Genomic DNA, 19,528 nt, shown 5'->3' with positions numbered 1-19,528 from the left:
GACTAAAAATGCTAATGATAAATTTTACAATGACTACAAATGTTATGGAATTTTTTTTTGTCTTAGATGAAATGGTAATCCACTGAAATTAAACTCACACACAATTGTGAGGTCCCAGGTTCGAAACCGGATCACGACTTCCGGCCTTGAAATTTCGGCATTTTTTAGTTAAGCTAAGATTTCTAAACTGTTATGGAAAATTTTATACGACTAAAAAGTACGATTTTTATTTGTAAGAAGTAAAAACAAAATCCTAAATACTTATATGGACCACTTACTTAATTAAACTTTTCTTAATATAGAAATGGAACATGTTCAGCCGCAGAAAGTTATGAGATTTTTTTTTAGAGTTCTGAGAATTTTTTATAGTAAGAATATATTTTGTGAAAATAATTTCCAATAGAAATAAAGAAAGTAACTTAAAGATAATTTTGTATAAAAAAAAAACACAAAATCCTTTATTTTAGAGTGATTGTACATTTGCGGGAATGGATCCTCTTATATTCAAAAGGGTCCATTAAATTTTTTATCGTCCATTAAAAATAAGATAAAAAGATCATTTATAAAAAAATAAGTGAGTTTTAAACGTGGATATCATAAAACATGAAGAAATATGACAAATTTTTTTGTTGAGAGAATCTATTCCGACCTATATGGAAGTTAAAGTATAAAAATGAAAATGAAGTTGTTTTAAAATTATGGTAATAAAACAAAATATTTGTAAATAATTTTATTTCGATATTTACTTTTATACGTACATATTAGGAAATATTATCAAATTTAAACTCATGGTATTTGTGAGCCGAGTGACTAAGTAAAGTAGTCGGTGCCTTTTAGATTTTGTATTACAAATCAATAAAGAACAAGTTAAAGAAAAGAAAAGTGTATTTTTTTAAAAAAGAATTAAATTTGGTATCTGCTAATAAAACTATAAGAAATTTGACAGAAAAATAAAATAACAGAAGAGCAATGGGAGGCGTGAAATAATGCAATGGAAAAGAAAAGGAAGTACTCATGAAAGGCCTACCAATGGGACCAAGGTTGGTAATAAAGAAGAGATGACTTTAATTTTAAAACCATTTTTCATGGATGGGAAAATTGAGGGATGCATGATTCATGTCCGTGGCCAGTCATATATTCCTTTCAATATGTACAAAATATACAATCCCACTAATTACCCATGTCGTCACGTCCCTTTGTCATATAATTTTCCAATAGACAATCTAAGTAATAATGTTAAGCATCCCAAATAAACAAAGGATTTGTCCTTATATTTATTTTTGTGCAAAGGATGGTGAATTATTATTATAGTAAGAGACAGAGTACTGCTTATGTGATGTTTATAAAACAAGAAAAGTAAATACTCTATGTACTATGTACTTAAAACTTGGTGCTGAGAGTGCGATACAGGAACAACAAAACAAAAAGCCCGCGAAAAGTATAGTGTAAAATATAGATAAGATATTTATCTGGCTCGTTTGAAAGTAAAAATATGATAGATGTTAGTAATGATGAAATCCTCGGGTAAAGGTTATTGTGATCAACGAGAAAAAGAGGATAAGAGTATTCATGTGGAAGATATCCATAGAAACTTATAGTAAAATGATTTGATTTATAAAAGATGAATGAAAAAGTAGGATGGTGAGAGTTATTTATAGGAGTGACTTAGTTTAAGTAACCCTAACTACCTAACCAACCAACTAACCATAGTTTACATATAAACTAATTATGGTTTATTGCTATACTCTAATAATAGATATATTAAAATAAGGGTTAAATATGTTTTTGGTCCTTACATTTTGCGTGACTTTGAAGAATAGTCCCTACATTTCAATAAATGTTTTTTAAATCCCTACATTTTTACTCTGTTAGTACAATTGGTCCTTACCGTCTATTTTCGATGACTAGGCTAACAGAATGTTGATGTGGCATATTGTGGGCCCCATATTTTTTGAGTGGCATCTTGTGTGGACAAATCCCATTTTTCCTTAAAATAAAATTAAAAAAAAAAAAACTTTTTATCATGTTGCATCCTCCCAAGCCTAATTTCAGAAATTCATTCTACCAAAAATAACTCAATTCCCATCACCATCTTCCCCTCAAATATCAACAAAACATTGCAGCAACAAGAGAACTAGCAGTACACCAACAACACAAACCACATCTAAAAACAGAATCCAATTTAACTGTAAAAGAAATCAACCACAAGTTTTAAGCACGAAATCCCAATGTAACGCAAATGATTCCTAAGACTCATAGCTAAAGCCTCACAATTTTTGCTGGATAAAATTTGTTGATTGAACTATGTCAGAAGGCATCATTCAATGCAATTTACAACAATACTAAGATCTTACTAACAACTTCAAACGTAGTACCAACAGATTCCTTGAATCTAATCTAAATCAATTGCAACATGTAAGAATCTCCTTCGTAGCCGCCGTAACCTCACCAAACAAAATCAGACAAAGCTAGATCTGAAAAATCATCAACTTTGTTATGGGTTTTTGCTATAGCAATGGTGTCGGATCTGATAACAGTTCCGAGTATGGTGAGTGGTCGGATCTGAGGATCAACGGCGGCGACGGTATGGTGAAGTCGTGATAGCTGCGACTGCGACATCGTAAGGGCTGAAGACGCAGAGGATGGGAGTTTCCATCACGCTTACAGTGACGAGAGTGAAAAAGGGGATGAAGTCAATCTATGAGAAGAGGTTGTTCTATGATGAAGAAGGAATTTCAAATCTCTAATTTATGAAAAACTGAAGAAAAAAAAATGATGGAAGAGAGATGAAGATGACGATGATGCTGGGTGGTGTGGTGTTGTTGGTAGAAAGATCCTGGAACAAGAAGAAAAGGGATTGTTTTTTATTTTTTATTTTTTAAGTGTGTTTGATAAATTAAAAATATTAAGATTTTAATGTTTAATTTAAATTAGGATTTTAACATGTGGCATGACATATCATTAATGAGGCCATGTGGCATCCTAGTGGCGTCTAGGTGGCATATTCCGTTAGCCTAGTCATCGAAAATAGACGGTAAGGACCAATTGTACTAACGGAGAAAAAAAGTAGGGATTTTAAAAACATTTATTGAAATGTAGGGACTATTTTTTAAAGTCACGCAAAATGTAGGGATCAAAAACATATTTAACCCTTAAAATAACAATAATAACCGCTAATCATATAATGTGTTTGATTTGTCAAAAAAAATATGTATAATGTGTTTGATGCATACATGATAACATCGAGATACCATTATTTTATCTTAAATGTTTGATACACGCCTCATAACACCTTGATATATAGGATGTGTCAGAATTAAATAACAAAAACCTTATGGTAAATTACACACTCTAACATATTTTTTCCAATGAAATATAATTAAACCATATCTATATAATATGTTAAACTTGATGTAAATTGTTCTCGTGAGCTTAGCTCAGTTGGTATGGACAATGCATAAAAAAAAGAATATGTAAGGTCTGAGGTTCAAACCCCGGCCACCAAAAAAAAAAACTTAGGGTGTGTTTGGATTGAGGGTTTAGGAGTGGAAGGGAGGGGAGGGCTCACTTTTATTTTTTATATTACGAACAATGTTAAATGTTTTTTTAAAATAAATTAAGTGTTTTTGAAGTATTATATGATCATTTATTATGTTGTTAATTCAATTTTCTAAAAATCATTTTATAATGTCTGTAATTTAAAAAAGAAAAGTAAACCCTCCCCTCCCTTCCCCTCCTAAACCCCCCCATCCAAACACACCCTTAATGTAAATTATCCAATACAATCCAAATTTTCATTTGGACATCATCTCGGTTACATCTCCTTTGAGTCAAATTAAATGTTATAGTTTCTTTACTAATAATAATTTTAAAATTCCGGAAACAAGAGTTTGCAGGTGATTGAAAATAGTGGCCTACACAGGGGTCTTTACGCTTTATGTTTACAATCATCCCCTAATGTTGTTGATATGTGCCTTCCCTCTGTACAAATAGTCCAGCCATTTGGCGCGGGGAGAGGTTGTTGGTGGCATGTGGATTATATTTGCCACCAAGCTCCACCATATATGGTGGTTTTCGCCCTTGTATGGTAAAGGTTTATATGGTATAGCCCATTACTTTATTATCTAACACTTATCCTCAAACTAATGATGCATTAACATCCTAAATAATATAAAGTTTTAACATCCTTTACTATGTTCTCATGGATGAACCTTTTTGAGTTGTTGGATAAATGCTCATGACAATTTCTTTTATTGATCCTATTTGAATTATGCTCAGTTAATATATATTGTTCTTAATACTTTTTAGTTTCTTTGATCTTGAATCTCTATTGGGTTAGCTTTTCGAACCAGAACAAAGATATATTAGTAGTTATTAGAGAAGTTGGCTAAGAGATCGGAATTCACCTTGCATGACTTTGCTTAACGAACTTTAATGCTTGTGAGATTAATATAAGTCCGCTAATAACCCTAAGGAAGCAATATTTCACAAAGGGGCCTTGAGTCATAAACCTCAAATAGTAATTGGACGCTAGAAATATGTTTCACCCAACAAAGAAAGTGAGGATATTCGAATAATACTAATCGCCTTCGCAATTCTATTTCACTTTATTTTTATTTTCCTTGCAAACAACAACTTTTGAGAAATTCCCCCAACTTCTTGTTTTTCATTAAGTTTAGTTAAGTTACTGAGTCAAAAACAATAATCTATGTGGAGGCGATAACTTGGGTCCGTTTGGTTCGAGAGTTTTGGAGGGGAGATTTTTAATTTGAAGTGTTTGGTTCAATTTTTAGAAGGGGAGGGGAGGGGAGAGGAGCAAATTTTATTGCATTGTCAAAATTATCCTTATATTAATTTAAAATCTCAATATTATCCTTGTAACAAGTTTTTTTTATTATTATGTTATATTATCTTTGAAACAACTTTTAATATTATTAGGTTATAGGTTATATTATCTTGTAACAACTTTTATTCCATATTATTAACAATTTTTCCTTGTAACAACTTTTATTACTCCTTGTAACAACCCTATTACTAATTCATTATTCCATCGTCTACATCATGTTGTTATCGATTACATCGTTATTGTTTCGTTACTTTATTATCCTTATTTAATCAAGTTTAAGGGTAAAACAGTAAAATAATTGTAAAATCCCTCCCCTCCCCTTGTGAACCAAACACACTTTTAATTAAAATATCTCCCCTCCCCTCCCCTCAGTTAAAATTCCTCCTCTCCCCTCCCCTCCTCTCCTAATTCTCGAACCAAACGGACCCTAATCCTTTATTTTTTGGAACAATTTAGCGCACTTGACAAATTCATCATTACTTTCCTTTTGAAGATCGAAGATAAGTTATCCAACAACTACTTAAAATCAGCTACATGTATTCTATTAACTTTTTGTTTTTAGAATTTTATATTTCACCCGGTTAGTGAGTATATGCGACTAGTTTTAATCGGTAGTTGTTAGAATACAGAAATACTCATACCATAAACACCACACTCTAATCTGTTGCACAACAAGTGTGCTTGCACATGCATGACTCGAAGGATGAACATGTTCTAAAATGCATTGTGATAATATTAGTGCAATATATGTCTCTAGTAATCTTGTTCAACATCAACGCCTTATGTATATTGGAATGGACATTCACTTCGTTCACGAAAAAGTTGTTCGTGGACAAGTTTGTGTCCTTCATGTTCCATCCTACTGTCAAACGCCCAAAAGTCTTCCACGTATACTATTTTAGGATTTCTGAGACAGTGTTAGTGTTCGGTGACCATTCTCTTTGAGTGCGAGTGCGTGTTAGAATATGAAAATAATCATACCATAATCACTCCAATCTTTCATCATCAATATATAAATAAATTCAGGGGGGTGTATTGGATTATGATTCTAATGGATTTTAAAATACTTTTGTATCATAAAATATATTTGATTACACACAACTCGATCTTAATTGTAGCCGTAACTCTACCTTAGTTGTAGTCCATAATCTCTAATGTATTGTTTGTTGAATATATTTTGACCAATTGAATGAGAATCACAAGGCATTAGTAATCTTAAAATAGTGGGTAACTTATCCACACTTTTTCAAAGACACCTAGGCTTCACCATAAGTTAAATGATTTTGTACTCATAAGTTAATGTTTTTTTATTCAAAATAAATTAATGTTCATGATACCCTTGTTTGTCTAAGCCACTGAGATGACAGTGTGGCTTTGCAATTTGCATATAGTATTAGATTATAGTGAGGAAAAAAGTCTCACATCTTTCGGATCAAGAAATGCTTTAAGATTGAAACAAAGATTACGGTACAAGCAATATACACACGAGAGGGGGAGTTAAGGTCAACAAGCCATGGATCTGTGTTTTGAAATAATAATGACATTTAATTAAGACCAAAGACCAAGACATTAGTCATGACCTCTTGCTGTAATGTGGGGACTATTGTAGACCGCAGACTAGGGAGTGTTGAATCCGAATGTGATCAACACTATCATGTGATCAAAACCATCAAGGAGACGCATGAAGAGGGAATATGACTTGTTTTTAAAATTTACCAAACTCAGTATTAACAATTGATGAAAATTAAAGCAAAGAATCTTCTTGCTAGTTGTCACTCGTCCACATCCATGTGAATGTCATTGTGTATAGCTTTGTTTGTTTATAAGAGCTTTCATAGTGGTTTCCTTTTTAGTAACTAGCTAATTTAGGAGGGTAAAAAAAAAGCGGAAAAAGATAGGTAGACACTCTTTTTTATACACCTTTCATGTACACCCCCATATGTCAGGGGTATTTTAGTAATCTCACATCACATCATCCCCCCTCTCATCTCTTCTTTCAATGTCTTTGCCACATGTCACAATTGTATGTGTGTGTCAAATGATGTATGTCACCTAAGGTGGTCCATGTATAAGGGCTCAAAAGAGCTAAATAAACCGGATATCACTTGGTTGTTTTTGTTATAAAGTTATCCATGCTTATAAAGAAAAGTAGAGTTGACTGGACGGTCTAGTCAACTCAAAGTCGTAAATTACTTTAATTTGTTTTTTCTTTTTTAAAGCCCTATCCTTTCTTTACTTTCAAACTCGTAAACAAAACCTAAGAGTACATGACCAAATTTGACACTTACTTTGAAAGGCACTCTCAACTAGGTTACTGAGATTATGAATATTTTTAATGACACTTACTTTAAAAGACACTCTCAACTAGATTACCGAGATTATGAATATTTTTAAAAATGTCATTAATTTTGTTAAATTCTAGTCATATTAATTCTTCTGAGAGTATGTTATAGACTAAATTAATATTAATTGGTTAAATATTGAAATCAAGCTGACAATTTAATAAAGCCATTTTTTTTTAAATATTTATAATCTTATGCACCTATTTGAGAGCATCCTTAAAAGTCATGAATTGGTTTAGTTTTTTTACTCAATATTATTAACTTTGGTTGCGACAATAGTATATTATTTTGGGTCATTAAAAATAAAAGAAAGGACCAATCTTTGAAAATTGCTTTTCTCACATCAAATTTTGTTTAAAAACACATAGAAAATAAAATTTTACCTCCAGCAGCGGTTAACTACCGTTCAGTAAGTGATCTATAGTTAACTACCACTAAGCCAGTTACAGTTAATTGCAGTTGACTCAGCTGCACTAAAGTGCCGTTCTTGGTAGAACATCAATTGAGAATTTGCGCATTTCGGTCGAAAATTCAAAATAAATCGAGGCTTAGTCGGAATATTACGAAACTTTACAGATCCTCTATATGTATTTTTATAGAGATGTCTGCAATAAACCAACTCAAAATTCGTTTTCTAGGTCGAAGTTTTGATTTCTTGAGTTTTTGACGCATTAAAAATTCATATTTAATCCGTCCCTTGTTGGAAAATTATAATTTTTTTTGTGGGAGATGTTGTTTTTATGCCCTAAACATGTGTGCATAAAATCGTGAAAAAAATTCAACCTCTAAGTCACTTTTTCCGGAAGCGCACTTTGGAAAAATTGCAATTTTGAGTGTTTCAGTCTAAAAATCAAAATAAATCAAGGCTTAGTTTGAATGCTACGGAACTTTACAGACTCCTCTATCAAAATACACGAGGATCTGCAAAGCTCCACAGTATTCTGAACAAGCCTCGATTTATTTTGATTTTTCGACTGAAACACGCAAAATCTCAATTGATGCTCTGCCAAGAATTGCATTAAATGTAGCTGAGTCAACTGCAATTAACTACAGCTGACTCATCGGTAATTAACTAAATCTCGCTTACCGAACGGTAGTTAACTATAGTTGGGGGTAAAATGATATTTTCCATGTGTTTTAAGCAAAAATTGATGTGAGAAAAGCAATTTTCCCAATCTTTTCACATATTGGATCTATGAAGCCCAAAATTAGAGGTGGGCTAAATCTTGAAAACCCATAAAATCCACAACCAAGACAAGAGAATTCTGCTGCTCTTCTCCCAACACATTTTGCTCATTTCCAACCAAATTTCCGGAAATGTCCCTGCGTGAATTAATTCACGCATGTGTTAATCTCTGCGTGACTTAATTCACGCAGGAATTAACACATGCGTGAGTTAACTCACGCAGAGATTAACACATGCGTGAGTTAACTCACGCAGGGACATATTCGGAAGTTTGGTTTGGAATAAGCAAAATGTGTTGGGAGAAGAGCAGAATTCAAGACAAGATGGTCCAAAATGCATCTAAAATCAAATCAGATAGTTGTTTTTTGGCTTAAAAAATGCGCAAACTGTTCAAAAGCAAATTTTCGAACGATATTTTTTATATTTTTAAAAACTTAGAAGATAACTTAGATAACTCTCTTAAATGATTGAATATTGTTTTTCAAAATGTGTGTTGCTGACCAAACCCCAAATATAATGGTTAAACAATTTATAAATAAGATATTTATGTCTTCAAAACATATGTAAGCTTTTAATTTTGATCAAATAATAATTACACTCTTTATAAAGAACATGTTTAACATTCACCTTTCAAAATAAACATTTGAGGCCAAAAAAAACAATCAAAATCATCATCACAAACAAGCTTGGGTTTGTCGGAAGGAACATTGACCTGTAATAAATAAACAAGTGTTTGGGAAAGATTACAAGCAAGCAACATTGAGAAAAACGTGGAAACGAAAATAAGTAAAGTTTCTTTCCAAATAATGATACAACAAACAATCCTCACTAAACGAAAAGGAAGCACAGTGGTTCGATTATACCGAACACTGATTTCGATTTCTCACACACATACACACACAACACACGCTCTCTCTTTCCCATATATGTAAACAGTTCCATAAAAAAAATGAACAAGAAAGCTTTATCAATTTTGTTGCGCGCCAGAATGAACAAGCCTAACCTTTCTCTCTCTCCTCTCCCTCTAACTGTATTCAATCTCTCTCTTCCAATTCAATTTCATCTAATCTCTTTCTTCATATATTCAATTTGATTCAATTCTGTGCGTCAATTTTGTTTGAATTTGATTTTCATTGATTTTTTGTTTCTTTGATTGTGATGAATACATAACAGAACGGAGCCAGTAAAATGCAGCAGCAGAATTCACAGAAATCACCTGAAGAAGGAAATTCAGCTTCGAATAATCACTCCGGCAACTCTGAGAGGTTGTTACTAGTTTTTGTTATTTTGGGTTTTCATTTTCAAATGCTTTGGAATTGGAATTTGTATGGTTATGATTTATGATCATTTTTTGTTGTTGCTAAATATGCTTTTAATTTGTTTATTTGTTGGCTTGAATTATTTACAGTGAGTTTAAGCGTGTTCATGCATCAATGCACTCTGCGATTTCACTGAATAAAACAGAAGTTCTAGATGATGTGCTTAATAACTTCTCTGAGGTACTTTGACGTTAAGAATTTTACCGCGATCAAATTTCTTATTTGATTCTGTTATTATTGTTGGTTATTTGATTTACATAACGCAACGGATTTAGGTAGTTTGAATGGAAAGAAAAACTGAATTCTAATAGATAATGATTATCTAGACTCTAGAGTACTTTTTTTTGGGTGTTTATGGCTCTGTTAGGCAAAAAATAGCGGAAAGCTCGTAAGCTAGCTTATATCTGATAACTGACAGTGGATAAACTAGCTGATTGAATTTGTAGTTTTGATAAATTTTGTGTTTGAATTTAGCTTATAAATATGAAAAGACATAAAAAGATATGTTTAATTGATAATTATTTTTTCAATTAAGATAACGGGGGTAAAATTGAGAGAAAAAATGATAATTTATAAGCTGATTGAAGCAGCTTATCAAAAAACGCTACAGGCTACTAAACTATTAAGTTTGTGAGAAAAATTATTACCAAACAGGTCTATTTTGGTCATATGAGCTTATAAGCTGTAAGCTATCCGCTCTAATCTCAAAATTTTGTTTGGCTAGACAGATCCTATATACAAGTTCACTATAGAGTTAACCAATTAAGCTAACATCATTATAATTTATAGCTATCTACTGCAGCTATCAATCGCTTTTAACTGTCAACTAAATTTTTAACAATCTAATAGTATCCATAAGTGTATGTATGAAAAATATGATCCTAACACATAAGCTGGTAATAATGTAGGGTTATTTTACACTTTCTCACGAGAACCGTCGCAAGTTGCTCCTTGTCCTTGCTAGAGACTATGATCTCAATAGATCACAAGTTCGCGAACTGATAAAGCAGTACCTTGGACTTGAACTTCCAGCTGGTAAGTGATTTGTATGAGTGTGAATGTGCATGGTTGTGTGCACGTGTAACTCTTTGCAATATTAATTTCAAAATTGTTCTGTGAGAGAACTGTTTGGGTTTGGCAGACAAAGCTCAAGTGAGTGGATCCAAAGAAGAAGGCTTGTTTTCTTCTTTCTATCGCATTGAGTGGAATTTGAGGCACGCCATTCAGCCAGTTTATGAAGTTCTCTTTGATCGTCTCAACACTCATCCTGGAGGTTTGAGATTCTTATCCATTCTTCGAGCAAATATCCTGGATATTCTCGCGTAAGTTAATGGCTGATGCTCCATATGTTTTGTTTGAAAAGTTATTACGTCTCGCAAGTAAGTTATCTTACAATGATAGCTTGAGAAAATAAAAGAGATCTCAGTTAATTGTTGCTACTTCAAAATTTAGTGGATTATTTGTTTGAGAATACAGATGCTGATTATCGTACAAACTTCTGCTCAAGTCCTTTTTGCTTTGAGGACCTTCAAATAAAAGTATAAATGTATAAATTTAAGTGCTTACAGTTGATGAAATTCCTACGGAAAAGATAAAAGAAAGATAAGACAAGGGTTCTACTTTGCTTTTCTGGAATTTTGAATATGATGATTTATGATGATTCGACTTTTCAATTACGCAGAGAGGAGAATATTGCTTCTTTGAGAGCATTGGATTCTTATTTAAAAGAAAAACTTAGTACGTGGCTCAGTCCTGCTGCCTTAGAGCTACACCAAATTACATGGGATGATCCTGCCTCCCTGCTGGAGAAAATTGTTGCTTATGAAGTACTTTTCTCCTTTTAATCTCTTGAATTTTCATATCATGTTGCTCTAGTCTTCTGTTGTATGCATAATATTCAATATCTTGTGTAGGCTGTGCACCCTATAAGCAACCTTTTAGATCTTAAGAGAAGGTTGGGAATTGGCCGTCGTTGTTTTGGATATTTACATCCAGCAATTCCTGGTCAGCAGTTCTCCAACACTTTGTTACTGAACTTGATTATATACATGGCTAAATCTGGTCCATCAAATTTGTTTTTGTTTGGTTTCTCTTCAAGTTAGGTTTATATAGCTTGTAAGCAATGCAGTTTTCGTAGACGATCTCTATTTAAAGACTTTACTTACGATGCTTGATAGCCAAAGCATTTCAAATAATTATAAGCATATTTGATTGGGAACTAAAACATTAAAGAGAAAATCGGGTAGCATTTATTGTGGAAAAGAAGGTAGATTCTTATCTTAAATAGTTTGACAAGTATGGAGAAGACCCACAGAAGCAATAATAAGGATGGTAGACTAGATAGAGGATAGTCCATTAGTTAGAGATAAAAGGAGAAAGAGGAAAAATTTAGACCATATTATTAAGAGATTTATTGGATTTTGATGGTCTATCATTAAACATGATTTATGAATCTATGACTGTACATTTTGACATTGTCTGATCTATTTAGTTGACTCATTTGGTGAGAAAAGGCTTTGGTTGTCGTATGAGCTTATCTAATAATGCAATCTACAATTGTTACAGTTTTAGAGTAGTCACCTTTTAACTAACATCTCAGCGGACACTATTTAACCTGGATTCAATATTATGAGTCTGCACCAAGTAAGCAAGTGACAAAAATACAAATAGAACAATGGTTAGCTTACATGGTGATTGTATTACACGAACAGTCCAATCATATTTCATTACTCTCATGCCATGTAACTTGAAAAATCATATTTGGCGTTGCTGTTTTTTATCGTTTACTCTTTGTACATGATTCATTTGACCCAATGAATTTCAGTGGTCGCCAATATTGTGGGAATGGATCTCTCCCATGTTATATTTTCACCCGAGAAAGTCATGAAATTTTTGCGTGGATCTCTCTTCATAGATCAGACATTAAATAGGTGGGATCCCATAAAAATGTCTGAATGCTTATGAAGAGAAAAAGGTATACTCAAAATTTTCACATGCTCCTTTCATGTGAAAATCTAATTTTCACATGCTCCTTTCATGTGAAAATCTACTAACTTGAGAGGATCCATTCTTTTGAAGAGATAGATAGACACAAAATTTTCACATGTCCTGGTCATGCAAAACCCTTCTAAGTTCTAACTTGGGAGTGCATTCCCCACTACTGTTGTGTCACATACTTGTTCTCAAATTTTTATTTGTTTGTTGGAAATATTGATAGTGATCAGTGCTTATTTTGCGATTAGGAATTACGATAGTTAGCGTATCATTGAAAAGATTAGGATCATAGGAAATCATCTAATTTTTTGCTATTGTTCTTGAAAATTTAATATGTATTTATTCTTTTACATATATCAATTTCAAGGATGCCGAGTGATTTTTCTTTGTCCCAAACAATTCACAGAACTTCTGTCTGATTTGTAAAAGTGTATTCTCAAAGTTTTGTGTGTTATAGTTAAACTATTTTATGTGAACTGTTTTTATGTTTTTCCTCAGGCGAACCTTTAATTTTCATTGAAGTTGCACTAATGAAGAATGTGGCTCAAACTATACAGGTTAATTATGTTTTAACTTAACTAACACAAACCCTTTTTCAGTACCCTTTTTAATCAATATTTATTTGTTTCACAGGAAGTTTTGTGGGATAGTCCTCCGATACCTGAAAGTGAGGCAACAAGTGCATTGTTCTACTCTATATCATCAACTCAGGTATGCTATTTGTAAATGTAATGAAAAGTTATAAATGGTGGAAATTTGACTATGTATCAAATATTTATTAATTCTATTATTTCGTCATGGTGACGTTAGGTAATATCATCCCCAGTGAAAAGCACACTGGGCCTTATTCTTGGGTTTTTTTAATCCCTCTCTGGAATTTATTGCCACTTTTTGCTTAATTTTCCTTTTTTTTCTTCTTTATTCTGTTTATTCATGTATGCACCTTAGATCTGATTTTCATAATTCTGAAAATTTTCCAGCCAGGCTTAGCAGGGATCAACTTGGGAAAGTTTCTTATCAAACGTGTTGTAAAACTGGTGAAAAGAGAGATGCCACATATTTCTGTAAGTATTTTTACCAATTTTGTGGAGTTCTCTGAATTTGAAGGGTGGAAATGAAATTTATTACTTCATGGAATTTGCGGATTTGTAACTTTTTACTTAACATATATCTTATGTTTTTAACTCATAATTTTATTAATCTTTTCTTGGTTTTGATATGAATCGTCTTGTTTACAACAAAAAGTGTGTCTGTTTTGATGAAAGTTTTTCAGAGTACAATAGGACAACTTTCTGGTTTCATTTTTTAAATTCTTGGCCTTGGACCTTTTCCTCTACCCAAAGCTGCAGCTTTATGGCTTCAGTGTTCTCAAAAGAGGACTAGAAGTAAAAGGAACATGGCAATTTCCAACAAGACATTTATATCTCAAAATGATATCTTGTTTCCATCATTCTAGAGGAGTAGAAACTAGAAACTGAACCTAGTATGTTTATTCCCAATAGTTGTTCGACTTTGATGTTGTGAAAATTCCTTGACAAAATATGTTTTTTCTGATGATACTGCAATATCTTGTATTTATTAAATTTTACTTTTGCCTTCTGTATCTATGATTGCCGATCAATTTGTGTGTAGACCTTTGCAACTCTCAGTCCCATCCCAGGATTCATGACGTGGCTCTTATCCAAGTTGGCATCTCAAACAGTGCTTGCTGAAGGAGACATGTCACAACCAGTGGCCGAGGGATCTGGTTCCACATTCTATGAGAACATACTTAAACCTGATGAAGAAGAAGCACTTATGAGTTTGCCTAAGTAAGCCACATATTGTTTTATCTTGTGGTTTTATGTTACCATTCTTGGATATTCTTTTCCAATTCCATTGGTAAGTTATATGGAGGTTTAAGAATACAACCTTGTAAACTGTTTCAATACATGAATTACAACAACCAAACGTTTTCCCACTATGTGGACATATCATCATGGCCACTATGATTCCTTATCATGCTTAAGTTCAAAAATAGTCAGTTGGTCTCTAAATATCTCTTAATGGTTTGAACCAACTTCTCTATATTGGTTAATCTTCTTTACATATGTTTTGATCATTCATGTCCAAGCCACCAAAAATGAGATTCATTTTTCCCCCCTTAAAATGGTAGCTGCCTAATTTTCTCTCTAGTAATAGAGTTTCTAATCCTATTTTGTCTTGTGCTTCTCTTGTCCATCTTAACATTCTCATCTTTGCTCCACTTAGTTTACTTTTTTGTTTTTGCATTACATATGTTTTTATATGTCTTACTTCTTTCTTTCTCCTTTAATGGTGAACACAATTGGTTCCCCCTATACTGAAGCAAAATTAAAATTAAGCATTTTATAGAATGAAAAATGGCATACTCTAATTAGATCAATAATCACTAGATTTTATTTTTAGTTAAGAAGCATATTCTGACAGCACTACTCAAACATGCCTTGGCCATTAATGATGACAAATAATGTTTATAGTAACTTCTATTTGCTTTGCTAATTTGTCTCTAATGTCATTCTCTCAAGTGACTAATTTCAGTATGTGTTGCAGAGATATTGCAACGGGGAAAAACGGAATGGAAGTGATGCTCAACCTGCTTACTTCTACAACCTACAAATGCATTCATTCACCGGAAATTTCGTCAGCATTAAAATCCCCTTTGATGCGCTTATGTGCCAGGTATTGCAAACATGTAATGAGAAATGAAACAAGAGAAATGAAACAAACAAATGTTATTAATGACTTCTTCTAACTATTGCATTGTGCTATGCAGCTGACTATACCCATAATTTATAATTTAACAATCTGAAAACTTTGGTGATACTCTTATTTTATAGATACCTACTGAAAGAGAAGAAGAGAGGAAAAGCTTTGGACTCTGTAGCAAATTTTCACTTGCAAAATGGAGCGGTATGTCCTGAATCTATCATTGGAAATTGCATTTTGTTTGTGAAACCAACAGTTTCTGTCCTATATTAGGGGTTATTATCTTGGCATTTACTTCTTTCTGCATACTAAAGTGGAAGATTTTATGCTTCAAAGGTCTGTCCTATCACAAATAACTCACAATTGTAATTTGAACAAAATGGTATGAATCACTTCTTGCTTCTCAATATGGGACAGATGGTTGAAAGAATAAATTGGATGGCAGACCTATCAGAAAAAGGCCTTTCTCAAAGTGGAGGCATCATGGTGAACTATGTATATAGGTAATCATGCTCTTGAAAGTTCTGGAACTTAGTTTTTGGTTTTACCTAAGTATGTTCACCATTTTATTTTTTATGTCAATATATACTGTTGATTCTTTACATAAATCTTGTTTTCTTAGTTTAAAGTTTGTTACTCTACCCATTTTCTGGCTGTGAAAGCAATGACTGTACTTGTCATTTCATGCTTTTGTGGTTACTTGTATTAATAATTTCCATATGGATTGCTTTGAATAAGATGAATCAATTTCAAATTTTATTTTACTTTATCAAGTTTGTTGCATATGCTGATGACAACACCTACTGCAGTCTGGATAACATAGAAGAATTTGCTCATTCATACTTCAGCAACGGCGTAATCCAAGCTTCAAGTGATCTTCATCGCCATGTTGAGGTAATGGCTTCTTCTTAAAGTCAATTCAAATTTGATATAAGATATTCTTCAAGATGAGTTCTTAAATTTTGTATGTGCATGCAGTTTGAAACAATGATAGTTGACCGTAAACAACCTTATTGCTATTAGCTTTGCCCTTCTTACCTCTCTCAAGTCTTAACCTCGTTGCCATTGTTTGCAGCCACACAGCGACAAATAATAAAAAAAAAAATCTTCTTCTGAGAGCATACCTGATGGTTTTATCAAAACAATGGAACAAATGCATACAAGTCTGAAATTGAAGAACCTTGTACTTTTAATTGTTGATAATTTATGTACAGATAATACAAGGAAGCTGAATACATATCTAATCCAATTCGTTGGTGAAATAGGATAGGAGACAGAATCCTAAACTTCCATGTTATTTTGTCACCGATGATGCTAGTCTTACACGGGGTATATAGGAAAAAAGCTAGGATGAACAGCCCGTGCTTAGAAAACCGCAACCAGTACAATGTGATATTGTGATGTATGCTATACTGAAAACAGACCCTATCCCTCAATGAAGAGTGTGTGATTGAAATTCAAATTTGGTTGGAGATCAATGAACAAAGTATTGGATTTTGCAGAGGAAATTTGTCCTTGAACATCCAGGATTGGAGGTAATACTCGTTGCTTGTCTTATCTCTGTTTAGCGTTTTCCCTCGGAGGGAGAATAGGTTACACTCAAATCGGTCAAATTCAAGCCTTAAAAAAATGCATCACTATATTTATGCCCACTCTGCAAAAACTTGTGAAAAATGTTATATCGACTTACTCAAACTAAAAAATAGCTTCAGAAAATTTCTAAAAGAAAGTTGTATCATAAAATTACGTTTTTTTTCTTTCTTCATAAGTTCTTCTAGTATCCCATTAAGAAGACATGGGAGTCGTTGATTGTCAATTTGTATTACAGATTTGTCCAACCACTTATGGTCTAACTCGATTTTTAATCATTATAACCATGCAAACACTGAGCTATGTAATTTATCGAGAACCATGCGAGTGAGTCTTCTGCCATCTTTCCAATTTCCATACATATCAATATGTTGCACAGGCTTTTGTTCGATCAATGGGAATGAAAGGGCTTGCTTTGCTGCAGGACCATTCACTTCTCAGTTTCAGAACGACTGGTTTCCGAGACGTAATCCCTCATAAGCCTCGTGTTAGAGTCAGTGACCATCTACAAGAGGACAACGCTAGAAACAGTTACATGCATTATTAAGGAAGTTGAATAAATTTAGTAGGATCAACATTCTAAACATACGTACACAGAAAGCTATTGAATTACAAACCTTAAAAGCTAAACGCTTCAAGTTGTCCCATTCAAAATCCTTTTGGCAGTATGCTGATCTCACCTATATATAATATTACACCATAGTATACTCAATCAAAACTTGCTTAATAAGTGATGGAAGAAAAAAACCAACTAGTCATCCATTTACCTCCATTATGCGTAGGGCTATTCAAGCGTGTCCATGTCAGAGCCACACATCAGTTTACAGGATTTTGTTCATTCAATTCAATCACCATATAGAATAGTTGTTGGTTAGATAATAGACACTTAACTATTAAGGATTGGGAAACTTGATGTCTGTCCTTACCTAAGTTCTTATGTCTTGATGATTCTCTGAACATAGTGGCGCAGAACTTGTCACCATCATCTAACGGGTGTTTATCCACAAATTCCATTAGCTCAACATATGCTTCAGGATTATAACTCTGCTCATGGAAATAATTATTACGAATGATATTTTAGATGCACGAAACAATTCGTGCGAAAAACTGTTTTATACCAATAACTTGAATTAAATAACACAACTAGGTTGGGAATTTCAAATTAATAGAAATTAGAATCGATAAAAGCTAGAAAACAAACTAAAACAACAAAGGCAAATAAAGGAGGGAGAAACCTCAAGTTGAGCAGCAACGATTTTAACTGCAGTGTAGGTGAAGAAATTGTGGAGGTTTTTGGCAGCCTTTGCTTCCGGTGTTGCTTCTCCGAATCCTGCATCCAAGATAACATAGCACACTATTATTGATAATCTCATATACAATGAAATATCACAAATCACACCAACCAGTACAAAATTGAAGTTGTAAACCGACCAGGTACAAACATTTTGTTGCATTGCAACCGTGTGGATAATTGAGAGCTCCTTCTCTTGCCAGCTGGCCAAAAAGGATAGCTTTTGTTGGTGCATGGTGTAGCAGGGTAAACATAAGGAAGCTGAGAAAGTGTTAGAGCTGAAGATGATTCCATGGTTAACAAACTGAAATCGTATTTGTGTAGTGAATTGAAAAATGTTTTCTGATTATGTGGACGAACAAATTAATATAAGGCAGAAAATATAATGATGATGGGTTATGGTCTCCACATATTGAAAATATCTATCTATTCACGTAGACAAATATCTTCCAGCTTATGTCGAAAAAGTGGGGACTTTTACATCCAAAGTGGATCCCACTAATCAAAGAGACAACAAGTAGAAATTCTCATTGAGAAGCATGTATGTACTTGATGAATCAAAATCCTGTTAAGTGCCTGCATTGATCCAACAGATGCAGAGGATTATTGAATTTGTGTATGGGTGACATATGGATGGATTGAATAAGTTTTGACTTTTTTTTTTTGAGCTATATTAAATTTTGACTTGGATTATAATAGATGAATTAGAATATGCATTCGCAAACAATCAAAAATAGATTAAAAAAAGTTTTTTTTTTTGAAAGAAAAAAAAAAGTTTTATTCATCAGTTTAATAAAAGTCATTCAATTTATAAATTAATAATTTTTAACAATTAGACATCCAATCCATCCGGTAAATGACTAAAATTTTGTTCTCGTGAGTTTAACTCAGTTGCTATGGACAATGCATAATATATGCAAGGTCCGGGGTTCAAACCCCAACCACCACAAAAAAAAAAAATGACTTAAAGTTTTGAAGAAGAAATCTTTTTTTATAAATCAATGCATTCAAATCTTTGAACATTGTTGTCAACCCATAAAAAGTCAACTCTGTCGTCGAACCATTGCAGCTTCGACGACCACCAGAGCCCCACAATCAAATTGTAGGACCTATGTTGTGGTATGTTGGTTGTTGAAGAGCCTTCGGCAATGACGGAAAGAAAAAGTTCGGGTGGGCCACAAATAAACTACTCCATCCGTTTCAAAATGAGTGTCACTTTAGCAAAAAAAAAAA

The 19,528-nt window shown here is 33.1% G+C and overlaps 2 protein-coding genes across 2 annotated transcripts; one reads left to right on the top strand and one right to left on the bottom strand.

Moving 5' to 3' along the window:
• The first annotated feature begins 9,185 nt into the window (after positions 1–9,185).
• On the top strand, positions 9,186–16,876 carry LOC146944652 (malonyl-CoA decarboxylase family protein). The gene is made up of 16 exons (XM_085743012.1): positions 9,186–9,404; positions 9,548–9,639; positions 9,783–9,873; positions 10,602–10,728; positions 10,835–11,015; positions 11,375–11,519; positions 11,607–11,697; positions 13,186–13,244; positions 13,321–13,398; positions 13,668–13,751; positions 14,320–14,498; positions 15,259–15,387; positions 15,546–15,618; positions 15,832–15,917; positions 16,224–16,308; positions 16,490–16,876. Exons 1-16 carry the CDS (start codon positions 9,324–9,326, stop codon positions 16,505–16,507), a joined length of 1,599 nt encoding a protein of 532 aa, XP_085599138.1. The 5' UTR covers positions 9,186–9,323; the 3' UTR covers positions 16,508–16,876.
• RBCX1 (Chaperonin-like RbcX protein) lies at positions 16,581–18,632 on the bottom strand. The gene is made up of 6 exons (XM_085743013.1): positions 18,436–18,632; positions 18,240–18,334; positions 17,931–18,048; positions 17,772–17,788; positions 17,622–17,684; positions 16,581–17,509 (listed from the first exon to the last, which is right to left on the bottom strand). Exons 1-6 carry the CDS (start codon positions 18,587–18,589, stop codon positions 17,435–17,437), a joined length of 522 nt encoding a protein of 173 aa, XP_085599139.1. The 5' UTR covers positions 18,590–18,632; the 3' UTR covers positions 16,581–17,434.
• Positions 18,633–19,528: the final 896 nt, after the last annotated feature.

This window comes from Medicago sativa, chromosome 2, assembly GCF_051527215.1.
Source record: "Medicago sativa cultivar Bolivia chromosome 2, Bolivia_mono, whole genome shotgun sequence".
In the NCBI taxonomy this organism is placed as follows: Eukaryota; Viridiplantae; Streptophyta; class Magnoliopsida; order Fabales; family Fabaceae; genus Medicago; species Medicago sativa.
The sequence above is the reverse complement of the archived record's forward strand: the minus strand, read 5'-3'. Positions and strand labels throughout refer to the sequence as shown.